Source organism: Scleropages formosus, chromosome 21 (genome assembly GCF_900964775.1).
Source record: "Scleropages formosus chromosome 21, fSclFor1.1, whole genome shotgun sequence".
NCBI classification, from domain to species: domain Eukaryota; kingdom Metazoa; phylum Chordata; class Actinopteri; order Osteoglossiformes; family Osteoglossidae; genus Scleropages; species Scleropages formosus.
In genome coordinates, this window is record NC_041826.1 from 13,851,219 (window position 1) to 13,871,844 (window position 20,626).

Sequence of the window (20,626 nt, forward strand, 5' to 3'; positions counted from 1 at the left end):
CTGTGATCAAGGAGTGGGATCCGAACGCAAGACCCTCACATGTTAAGGCAACAGCCCCAGCAGTGAGTGAGTGTGTGTGTGTGTGTGTGTGTGTGTGTGTGTGTGTGTGTGTGTGTGTGTGTTCGATTCCCCCCGCAGAGCGAAAGGGGCTGGACCGCGAGCGCTCCGAACTCCTAGGGGCTGGAAGTGGGAGGGCCGCGCGTGACGCCGGGGGGGGGGAACTTGACCAACTTGCAGAAGTTTGCGTGTCAAGGTGCGGAGCGGCTCCGCTATGCGCTGAGTTCGAGGCCCGGCACCGCACGGTCAGCATGGCGCCCCTGGGCAGGAGCCTCTTACGGGCGCGTTTGAAACACAGGTATTTATTTGCGCACTTTCTCTTCCAGCTCGAACTCGGTATGTGGCGATTGATGTCGAGGCCGCGCGCCCTCAATCGTCCCACTGACTGTGACTAGTTCTGTGCCGCGCCGTCCCTCCGTCCGTGTCGTGTGTGTGTGTGTCGTTCGGGTCCGGTACCAGGAGACCGATTTTCGCGTTCAGTCAGTGCAATATAATAAATTCAGAAAATCATAGTAATTTTTCCATCACGTAGGTTTTACTAATTAAAGTTTGATGAGGCGATAGTTCACCTCACGTTGATCAGTTGTTGTTGTTGTTGTTGTTGTTGTTGTTGTTTTAAGCCGCGATGCTGCCGCTGCGTTAACTTACGCCGTAACGTTACCGTTTTATACGGGTTCGACGTTTAGTCTGACCTGCGGAAACTTGCGTTCCGCACCTTTCCCGCGACGCCCGGGGTTCGTCCCATAATTTTCAGCAATAAATACACGTACAGAAGTTCAGCGTCATGTACGACTGGTAATTATATCCTGTAATAACAATGCAAGCTTTTTTACACGCGTCTGTACCGCCACGCGTGTTTATAACTGAGTAAACTGACACGACGGCGCCGCGTTGAAACACCGCGCGGGCAGCGTTTGGATAAGATACATACAGTACGCATAATAACTAAGAAACAAAACACAGCACAATAGTGAAGCTGTTCGTGTAAAATACATAGTAACGAGCAATAATAAAAGGGAAGCTAAAGGTAAGTGTACACCCCACAGTTCGGGTACGTAAAGCGAAATGATGATGCAGAAACTGAGGAGATCGATGCTCCGCGCGGGACTCGAGTCTCGGGGACACTTGGTGTTGCTGTGGAATTACGTCACTGGTGGCTCCCTTCCCGTCAGTTTTTTTTTTTTTTTTATTTTATTTTATTACTTTTACATATTCTTTGTGTTTTAAATAATGTTCTATCCCCACCCCCGGGTTTGTTCGCTTAAACCTTTAATCCTGGCGGCGCGTGCGTGGAGCGCGCGACTCCAGCGACTCGTCGCTCGCGCAGGTTGTTCAGGGCGTCGAAGCGAACGCGAGCGGAAGGCTCTGCGGCGAATGCCGCCACATTTGCGCTTCTTTTTCTCTTCACGCACCAAACCCTAACCCTACATCCTTACTGTAAATGAGGCCCTTGGAGAAAATTCCACATCATTGTGTCGTAATGCGGTGCCCGCGGTGTGGAGTTGCTGCTGTGGAGAGAAGGGTGTGCTGCTGCGGCAACGGATATTAAAACATATTTTAAAAAGTGCAAAAGAAGAGAGGGAATGTATTTTGCAATCTGTCAATCCATTAATTTTAGTAACCGCTCGTCCCTATAATGAGGGTCGCGGAGGTCCGGAGCCTATCCGGGAAGCGCTGGGCGCAAGGCGGAGACGGGGTACACCCTGGACTGGACGTGATCCCATCTCAGAATTTTACTGCATTACTCTGTTTATTGTCATTCATCTACACCTTTTTCTAAGGTGACTTGCATGTTCATCAGTTTTTCAGCAGTTGACCCATTGATACAGCAGGCAGCCTGTAACTGTATAGCTGTATCAATCCAGGACAGGTACCTCTACCAGGGTACTGCAGTAGGAGTGGGATTTGAACCCAGGATTTCACATTATAAGGCAATGGCCCTAACCAGGACAGTACCTGCTGCCCCTGTATACTCCCTAATTGGTGCCCTTGATTTTTGATGGCACGTATCTTTTGCTGGTTTTCCGTGCCGCTCTCTGGCTGAGGTTACACTCGGGCAAAGGCTCAGATCAAAGTGGAGCCATTCGCAAATCACAGAGAAGACCTGCCGCACATCATTAGTGGTGACTCCTTTACAACTTGCGAGTTCTGACAGAGGCGCGCTTGGTTTTAACCTCGACGCTCGTATAAATCAGCATGCGATTCTTTAAAGTGGGTAGGTTAATGCTTCTCGGTGATCCTTGGCTCCAGATGAGTAGACGTGGGTTAGGTGTCAATAAACCGGTGTATTTGCCACTGGCGTCAAACCAAGAAGATTACTGTTTATGCTCTCTTATGCAAATGATTGTTTTTCTGTTGAAAGCTCTGGGCAGTTAAACAGATGTATGGTAGTGATATGTGTGCAAAAAATGATGGAGACATGCTTATCCTGCTATAACTGACACTCGGCACTGTTACAGTAGTAATAGTTTGGGCTGTTGGGTGCAACAGTTGCTGGACTGAAACTATCATCATTTGCAGATTGATGTTTTTGGTTTGTTCTGCAACAAATACAGCTGAGGCTAGAACCATGCTGTCCACTCTTCACATGTACATTTCTTTTTGGTAATGTTCTGTGGGTGAAGCAGCATTGCAGTTTGTCTTAGAGGAGCACATGAGGCCAGTGCCAGCTTCAGTCAGTAACCACACGCTGTCTCTTCTTCTGGGACGACTTCCAGCTGATGAGATTCAGATTCGCCCGGGTGGTAGTGTTACGGGGCCTTGTAAGAAGGGACCATTTCTCATTTGCGTCCCGGTGGGGGCCTTACGTTGTACCCTTTTGGTAAGGTCCGTAACACAGATCGCTTCGGTTAGAGGGCAAAAGAAAAGCATCGGCTGAAGGCGTAATAATTGCATAAGAGGTGTGAGGGAAATGTGTGAACGTCGGTGAACTTGTGGACACATCAAGCCATCAGACGTTTATCTGCGCGAAAGCCAACGGCCGGTCCTGGAACCGGGTGTTTTGTCGTCACCGGTATCTGTCTAAGGATCACCAGAGAGCTCGCCGAGTCCTGACGGAACAACAGTAGTGTTCTCATCACATTGTCCCCTATCGTCTTCAGATAACAACCAGGATGCGTGTTTTATACTTAAACTCTTACGCTGATGTCAGTCCACATGGCGTCCAAACAAATCCGTGCTCGGTATTTGTATTCGTATTAAGGAAGATAAAGTGCATTCCACACGGAGTTCTGAATGGCTCGTTCACACCGACAGAGGACAAAGAGGCAGTGTTTGGCTTACTTTTTTCCCCCCAATCATTTCAGATAGGCTGTTCGGAACAGGCCAAGTAAACATTTGATAGACACATGTTGGTTTATTGTTTCGGTACTAATTGTGCACCGTTTTAAAGCAGCCTGATAAACTTTTTTTTTTTTTATTGGAATTTCCACAATTCATTTCACTTGAGGAAATGAATGCCTTTCTTGTCATCATTATGCAGGATCATAGTCCCGTGAAATTAAACAGTGTGACGTTTATGAGGCATGATTTGTGTGATTTGTGTTCATGGAGAATGGCGTGACTCTTTAAGCGTAATTTGCTGATTAATCAAACGTCTCACAGCCTTTTGAAATTATTTACCAATCATTCCCTTTTCTGAGTTAGATTGTTTTTGTTTTTTCTTTTTTTTTACGGTTTAGTCGAAGGATGGGTAAAGGCTTCGTTGGGTTTTGGATTTACTGCATGTGTTTAAAATAATGTTTTGTGTTTACCAGCGTTTAAATTGTATATACATGTAATATATGTATATATGTAAGATGTTCAGCAAAATAATAATAATAAAAAAAACCAATTCTGTATGATTAGTGAGTCAGGCAGCTTCTTGTCCTAGTCACAGTTGTGGGCAATATGTTTCTTTGAATGGTTTGCCTATGGGGCACACTAGGACGCCATAAAAAAATGTGATTTTTCTTATTCCACTTTATCTTCCACTTTATTAAACGTATCATTTTGGCTCGATGCAAGCGTCTGCAAGCCAGCTAAGGTGTTATCTAAACAGTGTTCTTCTTTGATCCACTGAAAGCTCTATCCCCACAATCTTACTTCCTGATATCAGTTTATATGCCATCAGTAATGACTCGATAGCTTTTAAGGCATTTTTCATCACTTCGAGTTACCATGACGTTCGCCAGAAGCACGTACGGAGAAGATGAGATGAGATTATTTCAAGTTTTGAACTGTGTAAGTGCTGAGCTTTCTGGAACTCACTAATGTGACATCAGGTGTATTGGTTTTTGACAGAAACCCTACTGAGCAGCGTCTGTTATTGAGGTACAATTTGTGCGTAACAACATCAGGTGCACTAACGTATTTCTGTTCCTGCACCGAGAACACAAGCAGAAAACTCTTTTTTTTTAAAAAAAAAAAAAAAAAAAAAGAGAGAAACTCTTTTATTACTTAATTCCTTTCAGCTCCAGGGTAGAATTCATTGTCCTCAACAGGAGATATGAAGTCCATAAACAAAGTACAAATATGACAAGTTGTTGCCAGCGGCCTTTTTTTATCGCTGTTTGGTGGTAGCACAGCTGCTTCCTCCCAAGTTCTCCTCTTCCCTGGGATTTGAAAGAAGCTTCACGTCTAAATAAGCTCGAGAAGATGTCAGACAAATGACTTCATCGTACTGCAAAAAGACAAAGAAAAAGTGGAAGAAACAGAATGTCGTCATCTGTGGAAGTGCTTGAGCAGGTCCTCGAACCCACGGTTGTGCAGGTACTGCACATTAGGTGTGCGCGGTTCCTACCTGGAGCACAAGAAGCCCTTTTCATGACTGGATTAGTTTTTGTGACACACCCACTCCAAGTCCTCGGTCCCCCACCTGCATGCTGGGGGTTTTCCTCCTATAGGCTCAGAACAGACCCATGGTGCAGCATGGAGAGACCCAACAGGTTCAAACGCTACTTGTGGTGGAACCCAGTTACCATGTTTGAACTACCTGGCCAGATGCCAAGTTATGACTGAACATCATAAGCTGTTAACATGTAACACACTGTAATTACATAACAAGGCAGTTGCCCTTCGTTAATTACTCTATAATGCTCCTTATTAATATTAGTAACAGTACTAGTAGCACTGTAGCTCTTTGAGTTCCTACATCGTACACTTAAACACTCGCAAATATAAACATAAGATATTCAGTTTATGGATTAATTCCGATTTTAATGCAGAAAACAAAACAATAGTAAATACAAAAGCATGATGAGAATGCAAATGAATTTGTACTCGCTGATCCAACTGATATGCTGTCTCTGAAGCTGGGCATGGGTTCGAGCCCCGCTCGGTGTGTGCGCGGAGTTTGCCTGTTCTCCCCATGTCCGCGGGGGGTTTCCACCCAAACGTCCATATGATGATGTCCATAAATTGTTCGTTGCGCATGTGTTGCGTTGGCGTATAAAAGGCCGAATGACTGCGTTGTTTACCGCGGTGTACTGCTGTAAGCCACCTTGGATAAAGGTGTCGGCTAAAGGCTCGTTAACAGTCACTGTAATTCGCTTTGGAGGAAAGTGTCTGATACGTTCAGGGAAATGTCTCGCGCTGCTCAGCAGTCGGGAGGCAGGTGACATTCAAATTCTTTCCTCCTCAACTCAAAGAAAAGCCTAGAAGGTCAAAGTAGGGACAGTAAATAAAACTCCTCGTCAAGTCGAATCTCGCAAGTGGAGCGAGCGTATCTCGGGGGGGGGGCTGTACAGTATGCAGTGTGTTCTGTAGTTTGTGTTCTGCATACCTCGCTTGTTTGCCGTCTTGCGTTTGTCTCGCTGCATGTGTAACCATTAACCAGCACGCCGCTTCATTATTTTTTTTGTGTCACATTCCACAGAGGTCTGTCACCAAAAGCAAACTTTGCCCAGAGTTTTGTTCGCAGTCCTCCAAGCAGATCAGGGCAGGTGTGGGTCATAAATCAACAGAACCTGGGGTCTATATCCAGCGCTTCTGTGTAGCGGGGGTGTCCCGTAGCGAGAGCTCCTTCTCCGTAGGAGCTTGTAAAGCGCTACGTGCACGCATTCCGATGACTGCGAGGCCTAAAGCCGTGAGGCTTGGCGAGAAGAACCTGCTGTTTATGGATGAGCTCTCCGGTGCGGAATCGCTGACCTTTGCTTCGGAGGAAGTGAGTAACGGTGGCGGCTGGAAGGGGCTTGTTCCGTTATCTGACCGAGTTACGCAACCGAGACGTTGGGTTGAAAGCACTTTCACTCAATTTGTGTTGCCCCTGTGTCACTTTCCGCTACTGCGATGTAATGCGCTGCACATGTTTTAACCCTTAATTTCCATCACTTCTGTGGTGTTTTTTTGGACATGGCTGAGCTTTCATGAGGGCAGTTGAATGCCGCATCGTTTCGTAGTGGTAAAGGCGGCGAAGGACGACTCATCGAAGCGTCCGTGAGTCCGAGTCGGTGACGGTCGCTGCCGTTTGTGTTTTGCTCCAGATCCAAGGACTGCAAGGCTCCGCCGGCTGGGAATGAGGTGCCAGTGTGGGTGTGCGAGGAGGAAAAGGCGGTGTGTGGCGTCACCAAGCGCACAACCTGTGAGGATGTGGTGCAGGCCTTGCTGGAGGACCACAGGAGCGGCCCGGAGGACGGGAGGGTCCTAGAGGGTGAGCCCGATGACTACTGCCTGCTGGAGCGATGGAAGGGGTTTGAGCGAGCGCTGCCTCCGCTCGCGCGTATCCTCCGGCTCTGGGAGGCCTGGGGTAACGAGCAGCCCCATGTGAGATTTGTCCTCGTGAGCTCCGGTGGGCTGGCAGCACAGGCAGCCTACCACGGGGGGCCCTCGGTGGTGCCGAAGCAGTGGGACCGGGGGCCGGCGCAGTACATCAAGTCCCTGCCCGAGGAGCGGCGGAGGCGGGCAGTTCAGAAAGCCTTCCGAAAGCTGGAGAGGATCCGGAGGGAGCGGAGGCCGCCGAGGAGACACAGGATTGATAGGATGGTCCAGCTGATCATTGCTCAGGACCACACGATCCAGCAGCAGATAGACAGGATGAGGGAGCTCGATCTGGAGATCGAGCAAATGGAGCAACAGCTGCAGCTTGAGCACAAATATTCCAGAGCGGAATGGGAGGGCGCTGTTTGCGGTGGCTTTGCCGAAGAGGCTGTTGGCCCCTCGCAGGAATCTCTCGTGGAAGAGTACCTCTGCGCTTCTGGTAGACTCAACCAGCTGGACCTGCAGATAGAAACGCAGCGGGACCTGGTTGAGAAGCTCACGCGCGACATCGATGCGGAGATAAAGCAGGTGTGTCGAGCAGAAGGTCAGGGGCCGCAGGGGGTTTTGGCAAACGCGGGTCCGGGCCTCGAGGGTCCCCAAGAAGCGGCCGAGCTGGGCAGGGCGATGTGTGATTTGGAGCGCTGCATTCGCTACGGCCTGGCTCTGCAGGCGCAGGTGGCGGAGCTGCAGGGGGAGCTGCAGCGCAGTGAGGCAGCTCTGCACTGGGGGCACCAGGAGTGTGAGCGCCTGGCAGCGCAGCTGAGCGCCTTGCAGGTGGACAACGGGGTGGAGCCAGCGGGGGCAGAGGGCGGGCCTGGACGTAGCCAGGCTACCACGGAACTGACGGACACGGATTCCGACACTGGAATAAGCTCCACCCACAGCCAGGACTCGCTGTCCCCCTGCAGAGACGTCCCACCACCTCGGGACACTGATCTGTAGAAATACACACAGTGGTGTTAAGAGAATGGTTTGCGCGTCTTGCCACAGGTGCCATTACACGTGTGATACAAATCAGTGGTATTAGGGACTGTAACACATTAGATTGCATAATATACGTGTAATAATAATGGATTCGAAGACCTCGACAAGGACACATTGCATTCACAGGAATCAGTTATGTTTACTAGATTAAAATCCATATACTTCATTCCAGTCTTTTCATTGTACATTTACATTCATTCATGTAGCTGATGCTTTTCTCCCAAGTGACCTACAATGTTAAACTATTTCCAATTATTTACTCATTGATAAAGCTGGGTAATTTTTTTTACTGGAGCAATTTTAGGGTAAGTACCTTGTTCTGGGGTACTTGAGCTGAATCTTAAACCTGCAACCTTTGGGCCCTAAGGCAGCAGCTCTAACCACTATGTTACCAGCTGAATAATAGCAAGAGCAAAAGTTAATTTCTCACCTACCTTTGATGGAGACTGAGTGGAACTATAATGTAGTTACACTGTTGTAACCATACCTGGCGTTATTTTGTAAAAATTTTTGTAAATGATCATTTTACAGGAAGCTTTAACCACTTTTAAAAGAACTTATTGATGTTTGTTAATACAAAGTATATATTACAGGTCACTGTTGTGTGTACACTGACTAAACCCGGTAGTTTCCATTTGTGCCCTGCCAGAGCATAGTCAGTTTTTAGAGCGTTCTGCATTTTTGTCAGCATTTGCTTTCAATTTTTTGACGTCATCTTCTTTCCTGAACTTTTAGTTGATGAACTCTGCTTAGAACTTTATTTAATAAGCATGCATTGTAAATACTGAGCTCTTAAAAATGGCAGCATTTTTGAAATTCCAGTATGTTTTAAAAGGGGGGAAAAAATCAGTTATGTTTTATATTAAAACATGCCTGTCCTGCTTGATGAAACTCTGTCTCTGAAACATTGTTGTAGGTCTTTACTTTTTTTCTTTTTTCTGCTCAGAGGCCTTACGCTTGAAGAGCCTTCTGTGATTTTCTTCTCGGTACGTCAAAGACTGGTGCGGATGGCCACAAACGCTCCTACCCTACCTCTCTAACTGGGTTGCCATTAGCCCCCCCGAAGCTCTTTATCCATTATATTCCATAGATGTGCACCATGGCTTGGTCTTGATTTCTTGCTACCAGGGAGATACCCTCCCGTTCTCGTACTTTCTCAGCGGGAACAGGATGAGCTCGGCATTGCACCGAACTGAACACCAGCGGTAATTACGTGGCGAAAAATGGCAATTGCAGGTGTCGCTCCTCTAGCATTACCAGTGTCGGCAATTACCGTGATCTGCTCTGATAAGCCGTCATTTGAGCCAAGGAGGACCGCCGTGCAGAATGCCACCCAGGGACGTTCGTGAGAGAGCTTCCTTGTTGTTGTTTTTGTTGTTGTTTTTTTTCCTCAATAAAACCGTTCAACTGGGTGCCAGGAAGACCAAAGACATTATGTAATGTATCGAAGCTAACACTTGGTCCATTTATCTGTGCAGATGAGATTCCTATCTCCCGGTGTCCTGTTCCTCACAGCGCCAGCTATTTCACATGATAATGAATCCTTTCTGCTCCCAGAGCTTGCACACAAAAGGCAGCCATCTGAAATTTCTCCCGTTCCCCCCCTGGCCTAGTTGACGTCGTCCAGTGTTCGCTGACAACACCGCGGTGCAGCATCCAGCAAGTAGCACCATGTCTTTAAAAAAAAAAAGAAAAAAAAGCTGGATTGCGGAGTATTCAGTCTGCAGGTCTGATTTACGGCAAACCAACACCCTGTCATGTCGCTAGTGCCGCAGCCTTGCAATGTGTGCGATGGCTCTATTAAAGACGACCACTTACACACCTTTTTTTTTGCATAAATCAACCACCCGAAAAAGGAGACCTGACATATATCATGACATCATGCCGTTCCATTATTATGGACTCTGCAGCCATGGAATGGAGGGGGGGGGACAGGTGGGACATGATCTACCCACATTTCCAGCGCTGTATGCCCTGAGAGAGCTATGTTTACGGGTGAATTCTGTCCCAGAGACTCTCACTCTCAAGCCCTGAACAGCCATAATAGCACTATTGCTTTTTATGTATTTTCTTTGTTTTTTTAAAGCTGAAAAAATGTGTACAAGTACTTTTTTTTAAAAAACTTGTTTGGGCCTTTTTACGCCATGCAGAAGGAACAGACTGCCAGTGCTGTTTCGTCATTAGGGACCTTAGCGCGTGCTTCTTGTCTCCAGCGCTCTGGGACATGCATGTGACGTGCTGGGGAAAGTATTTATCAGTACAGCGTGACATTTGAATTTCAAAAAAGAATCGGCCATAAAACTGGATCCGTCTCTTGGATTTAAGAAAGGGCAACATGTTCTGACTGTTCCCCATAACTTCACAGAAAATAAACACTTGTCCTCATTTTGGGTGTCCGGAAGCTTCCCTGTCTGTGAGTCGTGTGTGAGATACAGTAGCAGGAGAACTGCATTGTCTGTGTGCTGGTTTCTATCATTTCATACGAGTACATATTCCTTGCCGGAAGTCAGCTGATATTTACAGGAAGGATTCATCTAAAAGGGCAAGAAAGACTTAACAGTGTGAAAGCCATTAGAAGCTAAATCTTATACAATTGCCTTTTTTCCTTTTTTAACTTCTCAGTAGTGCTGCTTTCTATAACGTCTCCCCCACAGTGTCTTCAAATTGAGTTGCACGTGGTTTTTCTCTTTCTGTAGGAGAGGGATTATATTTACCCTGCCAGCAATTAAATCCAGTCTAGGAATCACCTTAGGAGAGCCAACGTGGCATCGCTCTGAGGAACGGCTGGGGTCTGAGTATTCCGGCCATCGCTTGTGCTTTGCACCACGTTGAGTCCTCTTGACTTTGAGCGCGCACACGCAAAACGTGTCCTGTTTAGTAGTTACCAAATAGGTTCGGAAGTGTAATAATTGTGCTTCTTAGAATAAAGGTGCATGCATAATATCCAGTAGTAATGATTTAAGTTGCATCACTTAGATCAGTTTTTTTTTCACTTTCCAATCATGCATGTAATTAAACAGCTGAATAGCTGCTTTACTGGAGGAGGGAGCGTTTAGTGTTTTTAGTGCACTGCTGGCACCACTTCCCGGTTTGTTCTGTACAGGTGGCCTGCTTCCATCAGCAGATTCAGGAAGGGGAGCTAAATTTACGAGCTGAGCACACACGCCTTTGTGATGAATTGGAAAAAAAGAGCAACGGAAAGAATGCGCAATAAAACAGCCCAATAAAATTACCGTTTCTCGTCGGGTTCACACTTCAAGCATATGCGTGGGTGACGACGGCGAGAGAGAGCAAAGCAAAGGCGTACGGTTGGCAAAGGGCGAGCACAAATTTACCTAGGAGTGTTAAAACTGAGCCACAATTTCACTGAAAAAGGTGCAGCTGTTGTACATCGTCAAGGACAATTTACAGCATTAAAACTCTCATAGATGCAATTCAAACTTTGAAAAAAACCCTTATTGTAGTGTTAGTGCTTACGTTCTAAAACCACATCTTCACCCCCATGAACGTCTCACAAATGCTATTCAGTACGGCGGTCAAACAATTTGACTTAGTGCCTGTAAAACAACAGCAGATGAGACTAAATCTTCCCATCTCTAATAGAATTTGTGCAATAGTTTTCTTCTGTTCCTACGCAAAATATTTTTTTTTCTGCTGAAACAACGTAAACTTGAAAGCAGCCTGTTCGAACACATCGGCTGTTACGTTTTATTAGCCTCGTTTTAAACGGTAACAGTCTACCGCCTTGTCCAAAAGCTATAAATTGCACAAATAAATCAGACAGTGACTGACAAGTAATGTCAAGTAATGTGACAAGCTGAAGAAGCCAGAAGAGATTCATCAAAAGATGTTGACAAATAGCGAAGAAATGCGGTGTTCTTAGTTACCAAGTGAGGTGATTATTAAATTCTTATAATTCTGCACACTGAAATGTCTGTAGTGTAATTAACATTGTGTTAAAATAATTTTTACACAATGAAAACTATCATTATTTAAATTGCAGACTGCACAGAAACATAGTTGTGTAATAATTTTTGCTCTTGAATGGATGGTGCTGTACATTGTAGTTCTGCTTCTGCTTGGTTCTTCTCATGCTGTAGTGGCATCTCAGATTAAAAGCATATTTTTTGCTCAGACTTCACAGGAGAACCTTTATTTCTCATCTCACCTTTAATTTTTCTCTCCGATGGGAACCAGTTTAGTTATCCCAGACAACAAAGATCTGTGTGTTTTTCTGAAGTTGTTTGCATTGTCACAGGTGCTTGTCGGAGTTCTTAGCTCAGCAGAGCTCAAGTCTTTCATTAGGGCCAGGAAGGACTTTGTCACGCCATCCTGCTACCTGTCCTACTAGGGATCCATACTGCCTCATCTTGCTCAGTAGAGGTAGTGTGCGTCACCTTTCATGCTGGGGGATATTAACGTTTCTACCGAATGATTTTTAACATAGATTTGATGAATCTGAGTTATGTAATCAACTGCATACTCATAAGTCCAATAAGAGGTGTGTGTCTCGGTATGATTTCCTGCTGCTGTTTCAAGTAAAGAATGCACCTCTTTCTCGTCTAGGTAGAAGTGTGGATTTTTTGTTAAGTGATGTCATGGTATTTCAACTGTGCTTCATGGAACTGCCAACGGTGACATTACTGTGGGTGTGGAAGTACTGCGTGATATTTACCTTTTATTATCAAAATGTATGAGAGTGGGAGGTTGGGGCCACAGCTTTGCATTTGAGGGACCCAGGTTTGTATCTCTGCTCCCGCTGAAATACCTTTGAGCAATGTACAATATAGTACTTACCTTAAACTGGCGGAATGAGAAAAATTTTGCAGCTGCATCAGATTGAGGACAGGCATGATGATGATGCCAAGAGTGTTGAAAATAACTTCCACCGATGAGGTATGCCAGACCTTTTCACCCTTTTACCTGTTTCTCAGAAAACAGAAAATGGCCATATGTAAACTTTTCTGGCAAAAAGCAGGGCAGCTGCTAGTGTAGTGTTTACAGCTACTGCACTTTGGACTCAAAGGTTGCAGGTTTGAGCCCCACCTGTGGCTGTAGTGCCATTGCATAAGGTACTAACCCTAAATTGTGCCAGTAAAGTTACCCAGCTATATAAATGGGTAAATAATTGTGACCTTAACATTGTAAGTTGCTTTGGAGAAAAAAAAATGTCATATTAATGTAAAAAAAGTACTAGCATTTATAATAAACATATTTGAAAGCCACCAGACAGAGTGTGAATGTCACACAAAAGCTTCGCGCAGTCTTAAGAAGCATGCTACAGCAGCCGTGTGAAACGGTGAGATTTTTTCCATAAGCCACCGCTCGGCAGGCGGCTCTTGAAAATAAACATTAGCTTTGAGACATGGTGGATTTGAAGTGGCAGCCGCTGAAACTAGCTCAACGATGCGGCCCGCGCGGCACCCCTCTGATCCCGCTTCGTACAGCCGATCAGCCCCCTCAAGAAAAGGTCATGCTGCTTTACTTATTAATCTTGAAGCCCTTCCTCACAAGTGAGTCTGTTCTGAAGACCTGCATTTGTTTGGAAGATTAATCTTATTGCAGAAACTGGAGTTAAAAACATTAATAGAGATAAAAAGCTATGAACATTTGAGGAGCTTTGTTTAACTTCTGTTCTCAAATGACATACATCACCTCTAATTAATTGCCACCCATAGTTTTTCTCAAAAGATCAATAGAAAAAATGATTTATTCGGAAATGAGCAAATAACATGGTAAGAAAAGTCATGAATAAGTAATCAGATGAATAAATAACCTGATTTAATGGGGTACTTAAATGGGACTGCCAACATTACTTATTTTGTAACGAAAGAAGGTCCCTAGGCAGATGAGAAAAGCGTAATAATCTTTGAATGAAAATTCTTGGCAATGCTAAGGCTTGAGGAGAATCTCAGTGGGACATACCGAGAGGTAAAAATTCTGGAATTTTCCACAACAGGAAGTACAGGAAATGGTGTCTTTGTGCTTGAAATGAGGTCATGACTGACGACATATGTTAGGTGGGGGTGCCATAAATTAACCTGTGTGACATGGGCCTTATCATGGCCGTGCACATTGAAATATGTCAGCGGGTGCCTGCGAATCCTGAATCCCACTTCTTCCCAAGGATTTTTCGTTATGCTCCCCTTCACGTTACAATGAGCTCTGGAATTATGGGATATTGACATGGCTAAAATTATTCAGAATTTCAGAAAGTCGAAACAGCATTTGTAATTATCGGGTTGTTCACAGTCATACAGTCAGAGCCAATTTAGTTTTGCTGCTTTCTTCAGAGTAACTTGAGCCTGTTCTGGAAGAATGTGATCAGCTTTAAAATGCTAATGAGAAATTGCTTCAAGCAGCGATCTGTTGAAATGAGTGAAAAATTCTTCAGACGTGTAAATAGGTATCGGTCTGTAGGTAGATGTAACAAGCAGGTAGAGCTTGAAATCACAATGAACATGTACATTAGCTGCAACAACGATAGCCTTTTCGGGGTGTATTTACTTTTTTTTAATTGAAATGAAATTTTTCAAAATTTACTGCTTTATTGCTTACCAAGATTTAGCCAAAGGCTTTGCTTCAAATGCACATAAGCAAACTGTATTGTACTGCAGATATTTGTCATTTGTTGTAGTTGTGCAGAGCTTTACGCTTTTTGTTTTGCATTCAGAGAACAATAGGGTATGGCCGAAACTCTGTACATCCAGGCTGCGCTGGACCATGGTGGCCCCAGTGTCACCTTCTCTGGCTCCTTCTGCCACTGGAAGTAAAAGGAACCATCTCATCAATTTCTCCATCATGTCCATTCTCTGAACATGGCAGTGAACATTCACAACTGATGTCAATGATGAGATTCCTTCATTGTGACAAATTTGGATTCTGCCGGATTCACGGTTTGATACACGGTGAATGGAGACAGATCTATCTCTATAGAGTCTTCCTTCACTTTGTTAAACCAAAAATTATTTGTTAAACTTCATTTTAAGAAAAATGTAAAAACACGTGATTTAATTAATAATTTGATTGGCTGAACTGTAACTGTTGCTTTGAAATATAACTGATTCCATCTACTGTAAAGTGCTAAGCAGGCACTTCTACTTCGAAGTGTAAGTACGTTTGTTCATTTAGCCGATGCTTGTCTCCAAAGGAACTTACAATTACTTACCAGTTCATACAGTTGAATAATTTTACTGGAGTAATTTAGGGTAAGTACCTTGCTCAAGTGCAATACAACAGGAGGTGAGAGTTAAGCGAGTAACTTTCAGATCCGAAGGCAGCAGCCCTAACCACTACGCTATGAGCCGCCCCCTAAAATACGTAGCCTAACGGTACGCAATGGCATGTGTTATTAATGCTAATTCAGCGCTTTTACTTAATCTTACACTTTTTTCTCTGTGGCTGTCCATCAGTTAGAAATAAAAATCAAGGAATTTACAACAGACACGAGAGGATGCAGTTTTCTCTAGTATTAACGGAAGCATTCTGCTTCAAAATCCACTACATTTCCATCCGACTGTTACAGCAAGCTCTCCCTTTCAACACACAGGAGATATACCAATGAGGCAGCAGTGAAAAATAATGCCGTGTCCTTGTTGTCTGCCTCGTCCCAGAAACTCCACTTGAAGTTGAAGCAATTTCCGATCCCCCTCTCTGTCACTTTCCAGAGCCCTTAAGGCAGTAAACATGTACATACAAAAAGAGCCCTGGGCACACATCTATATGACATCTGTATATACCTCTGTATTTCTTTTTCATTTCTGATTCATACATGTGCCTCCCACTAAGCTGTTCTCTGCGAATGCTTATTTAGTGTTTCAGATTGGGCCAGCTGTTATTATTAATAATTGTGTACGTGTGGACTGGGAATAAAACAAAACCCATTCTCTTAGCAGGACACAATGGGGGAACTGGGAGGTCTTGGGTCATTGTTACAATGGTAATAACAGTGTTTTCAACCTTAGGAAACGCCTTTGCCTTGAACCCTAGGACCGCAAATATACTTATACATGTGTTCAGTACTTTACGGTGTCTTTCACGACAAAATAAATTTCTGTAAAAATAACAGATAAGGCTTCTTTGTTAATTAAGAAGAATTACTAGTACTTTAAAACCTATTACAAGAGACATCAGCAGCTTGTGTATGACGAATATTTCCAATTATCTCTCACCGAAGCGCATCTATATGCGTAGCAATGGACGATAACCGTGGCAACTATTTTTCCAAGAGCAGAGGAAACGGGGAGCCAGAAAACATCTTTAGAGCAGGCCTACTCCTATTTGTCAAATATCTGTCGTGCCCATGGGGCTGTTCTGTTTTTCAAGATTGTTGCGCGTGTCCTGCTTTCTTTGGCTGGAGAGACGCAGGTTTTCTCTTTGCATCAGGAGGTGACCTCAGCAACACCTGCATACGAATGCGCGCGGGCCGGACAGGTGCCTCACAAGGCCGGCGACCTCTCTTCTCTGCCTAGAGACTCGAAATCCGGGAAGTGGACAATTGGAGTCGGCAGCCGAGGGACACCGCTCTCAGATCGGAGAGCAGGGGAGGGCTTCGGCATGCTTCGCGCCAAATCCCCAACCAACCTCTAAATTAGCTGGGACATGGGGCAGCTTTGATATGGAACAGGAAACACCCTCCATTGTTCACTTCTGTGGCCCCCGCACCCACTGAGGGTTCAAAAATGTAACACCAAGTAGCAGCGCCTCTTAGATTAGCTCCAGATCTCAGCTCTTCCCTTCCTGCAGGAAGGGACAGTGTTTGCCTTCCCCGCAATAACATGAGCCAGTGTGAATGGGGGCAGTCGTTTGCCATTCTCAGCAACTCTATAAATATTTTTCAGCGCTATCAGCCATGCAAAAAGCATAAGATACTCTGAATAACAGCTGTTTAACTCAGATCTCCGCACATGACGTTTGAAGCATTCATTTTTTCATAGCTCCATACTTTTGATAATATTTACATAACATCATTGTGCTTTATTAAGCCTTGCGTTCTCAATGATGCATTCATCTGCCACTGTCTCATAGTGTCCCAGTTATTCTAATTCTGAGGATCAGACCCCAGAAACCAGAGCCGAACAAAAGTGTCCTGCTCAGGGGGGGTATTGCTGATATTTGACAAAAGCCTCCCTAATGATAACAAGCACCTCACACTATCGTTACATCTTATTATGTCTCACGGCACAGGCGGCGCAGGCTGGAACAACTGGGCGCGGAGCAGGGCGAGGGGCGGTGTGGGGATTCTGGTGGTCTGATTCACTATTTATGGGAAACGCAAGAAGCGGCGCATCTCCTGGCCAGACATGCTGGCTGCGTGAAGCCAAAACGCACAGCGGCCTCAGGAGCCGTCATTCCTGGGGTGTCTGGCGCTCGGCCATCTCCGGTTTCAGAAGGCCGTATTGTTAGTATTTAGCGTTTAATGCGCTCTCGGAAAACAAAGATCCTATCACAAGGAGGTATTGCTTTACTTAAACTTTGAATTTGAATTATCTTCAGTCACAGTCAGACTATCAGGAATGCTTGCTTGATACTGTATCATGGATCAAGTTTTTCTCTCTCCTCCCAGTAAGTAAAATAGTTAAGGTGTATTAGAATCCTTAGTCCTCTGGCAAAGAGATCTTTCTTGTTCCCACCTATTGACAAATATAATAAGGCTGAAACTGCGCACATTTTTCAAGTGTTTCTGGTAAATTCCTGTCTGGAAACATACTGACAGTCAACAGAGCCCTGTTCACACTGAGGGTAAATGTCCTCATTTTACGCAACAAAAGGTATAAATGTGAATCAAAAAAAAGTTTTTTTTTTTTAATTTTTTTTTTTTAACTTTTTCAGAGAGTTCATTTATTAATTCATATGCTCTTCCATATGTAGATTTGTCAAAATTTAAAGTGTGAACTATTTTTAAATTATGTAAATTACTCTGATGTTTAATGATTAAATTATGACAACTTTCATTGCTAAATGAGCTCATTGTCAGTGAGGATTGAGAAAAATAGCTGTTTTTCTGCAGAGGTGTATGTGCCGAAACCTCAGTTACTAAATTGTATGCTATACAAAGGGCTTAACTTGATGATGTGATTGTTTAGTCTAAGGTGATCTCCGTTTGCCATTAGCTGGCGCATACACAGGGTAAAAGTCAAGTCTTCTAAGTCTGGGGGGGTAAAACTGGAAGTGGGTGTTTTGACAGTTTGAAAAATCTGACTTTGTTCTCACTTATCTTACGATTTCTCAGACGACATTTAATGGGCCAGCAGTGGAGACCGATCGCAAGTCTGACTCGCTAAATCTTTCATGTGCTTCTGATTCCATACAGGCGAACCTATCTCTACAGTTTCTGAAGAATCGCCTAAGTAAATGTGGGCTTTTTGAAAATATCTGGATCTGGGTTTCATGCTTAGTGGAGAAGTGGGGTTTTTCATTAGAGACTGCATTTAAATGATGCAGTATGTGCAATTATGGAATGAGTAGAAAGGTAGTCGCCATGTGTTCTGAATGAGTAGAAATAGAAAATGCCATAAGGGTGCGTTATTACGGTTAGGGTTACGGTTAGGGTTAGGGTTAGGTGGTGTTCCTGTGAATCAGTGTTACTCTGTTGTTAATAAAAACAAAGAATTAGCATGTGTCCGTTTTCTTCTCTTGCTTATATACTTGTTCCTTCACAATATCTTCAATTTACATAATACAGCTCTTCGTTCTAAAAACCAAAATCGGCCTTCCTGATTTTTACATTCCACAGCTATTGTTTTCCTTTACTTTAATAAACGCCAAGATCATAGATTAACAGAGGAGTGAACAAACAATTACGCTTGTCTTTGTTCTGGGTGCTACAGTGAGAAATTTAAATGGTTATTTGAGCTTCAGTATATTCGGTGGTTACCACTGAATAGCTAAAACACACATTGCCTCTAAATAAAACGAAAAAAATCTCATGTTAACAATAGAGATTAATTATTTCATACTCTGTATGTTACCATGGCCATTTACTGTGGTTAGGTTAATTCTGTGGCATGGTAATTACACTATATTGTTCGCAAGCAGCAGCATTTAACTACTGTATAACATTTAAATGCATCAGGCTGAGTAATAAATTATATCCAAAAGAATTATTCACTTTCTCTTTAGTAAAGTGGCAATGAATTACAAATTCATAAACAGTGTGTAATTTGAGTGATTATGTACTGTCGAAAAACTATAAAATTATATCATTAGCAGAAATGACAGTCTTAGACAGTGCTGGGAACTGTAATTATTCTTGAGATATGAGCATAGAGCCCTCGTTTCATGTAGTCTCACACACACACACAGACACACACACACACACACACACACACACACACACACACACACACTCGTGGCGAACCGGAGCCTAACCCGGCAACACAGGGCTTAAGGCTGGAGCGGGAGGGGGGACGCCCAGGACGGGACGCCAGTCTGCTGCAAGGCCATGTCATGTAATGAACAAATTAAAATATGCAAATCATTGATGACACAGAGAAGCAAACATCATTGGGAGCAAAAAGATCAGGGTGCAGATTTACAAGATGCAATTAACACATTGTTAACTGCTCTAGTATCTGTGTATCCCAAATTGCTGGATGCATAGTTACTTAAACAGACACAGATGCATATTAAATTGTGAATGCTTGCTTCCAAAACAGCTGGGCAAATTTTTAATTTTCTCCCCTCAAATAAAAAATACAGCTTATTAAACTATTTCAATTACTTTCTTACAAATAATGGCTGTTAGGGTTCAGTACAAATTTTTTCAGTTTTTTAGGAATGAGACAATAATGGAAAAAAATTACTGGCACTTCCACATTCACTAGCAAAGCATGATGAGTTCTCTCCAACAGCATGAGTCATTCTGTCAACAGCTATAATGATGCATTAATTATACGTTCGCCTGCAACAAAAACCAGCATACGCAGAGGTATACGAGCACCATTTTACATTGTTAAAGCAATGATTCCTATTTCATTTGTAATTTCCTGTGTATTGTATTTTAAGATGGTGGCACGGCAAGTAGCGCTGCTGTCTCACAGCGCCTGGGTGGTGCGATAGAACGCGGGTTCGATCCCCGCTCAGTCCATGCGGAGTTTGCATGTTTTCCCTGTGTCTGCGTGGGTTTCCTCGAGGTGCTCTGGTTTCCTCCCACACTCCAAAGACATGCTCTATAATAACTTCTTCATTATGGTAGCCATTAGTTGACCGTCTTCTTTGTTTGTATCAGTTTTTCTTGCTGTATGCCTGTGTTAAAGCGCTCTGTGTCACTGCGTGAGAAGAGCGCTCTATAAAAAATAAAATAATAATAAAAAAATAATGCTGTTCAGGTTCCCCCATAGTGTGCGAGTGTCACAGAGTGAGTGTGTTTCACTGATGCATGGATGAGTAGCCCCTTGTAAGTAGTGTATCTAACAGTGTAAGTCACCTTGGTGAATAAGGTGTGTGTGCTGGTTACACTACATAGAGTTCATTGGATGTCGCTTTATAGAAAAGCATCTGCTAAATAAATAAATGTAAATATAAGACAGCATTTATCAATGGGAAAATAGTGAAATTATCCAATATTGTACATTGCCTTGGAAAAGCACATGCAAAGGTATAAGCTGAAAGTTTATATTAGCAAAATATTAAATCATGTAACATATTGCTTTAAAAATCCGAAGTCAAAAGGAATGTAGCGCTGTGGTGTAACAAGGAAAGCCGCAGAGCTTCGGAATGAAACGCGAAATGCTGACCGTGCTTTCTGAAGATCTTTTGTGTTGGAGGGTCAGTTAAGTGCTCCTTCTTCTGCGAGGTCTTGGCATGGAGCACAGAGCACTCCATGTTTCATAGATCACAGCATTTGTTC

The 20,626-nt window shown here is 43.9% G+C and overlaps 1 protein-coding gene across 1 annotated transcript; it reads left to right on the forward strand.

The window, feature by feature from the left end:
* The first annotated feature begins 249 nt into the window (after positions 1-249).
* Positions 250-8,004, forward strand: LOC108918720 (ras association domain-containing protein 9-like). The gene is made up of 2 exons (XM_029247541.1): positions 250-355; positions 6,519-8,004. Exons 1-2 carry the CDS (start codon positions 309-311, stop codon positions 7,732-7,734), a joined length of 1,263 nt encoding a protein of 420 aa, XP_029103374.1. The 5' UTR covers positions 250-308; the 3' UTR covers positions 7,735-8,004.
* The last annotated feature ends 12,622 nt before the right edge of the window (positions 8,005-20,626 follow it).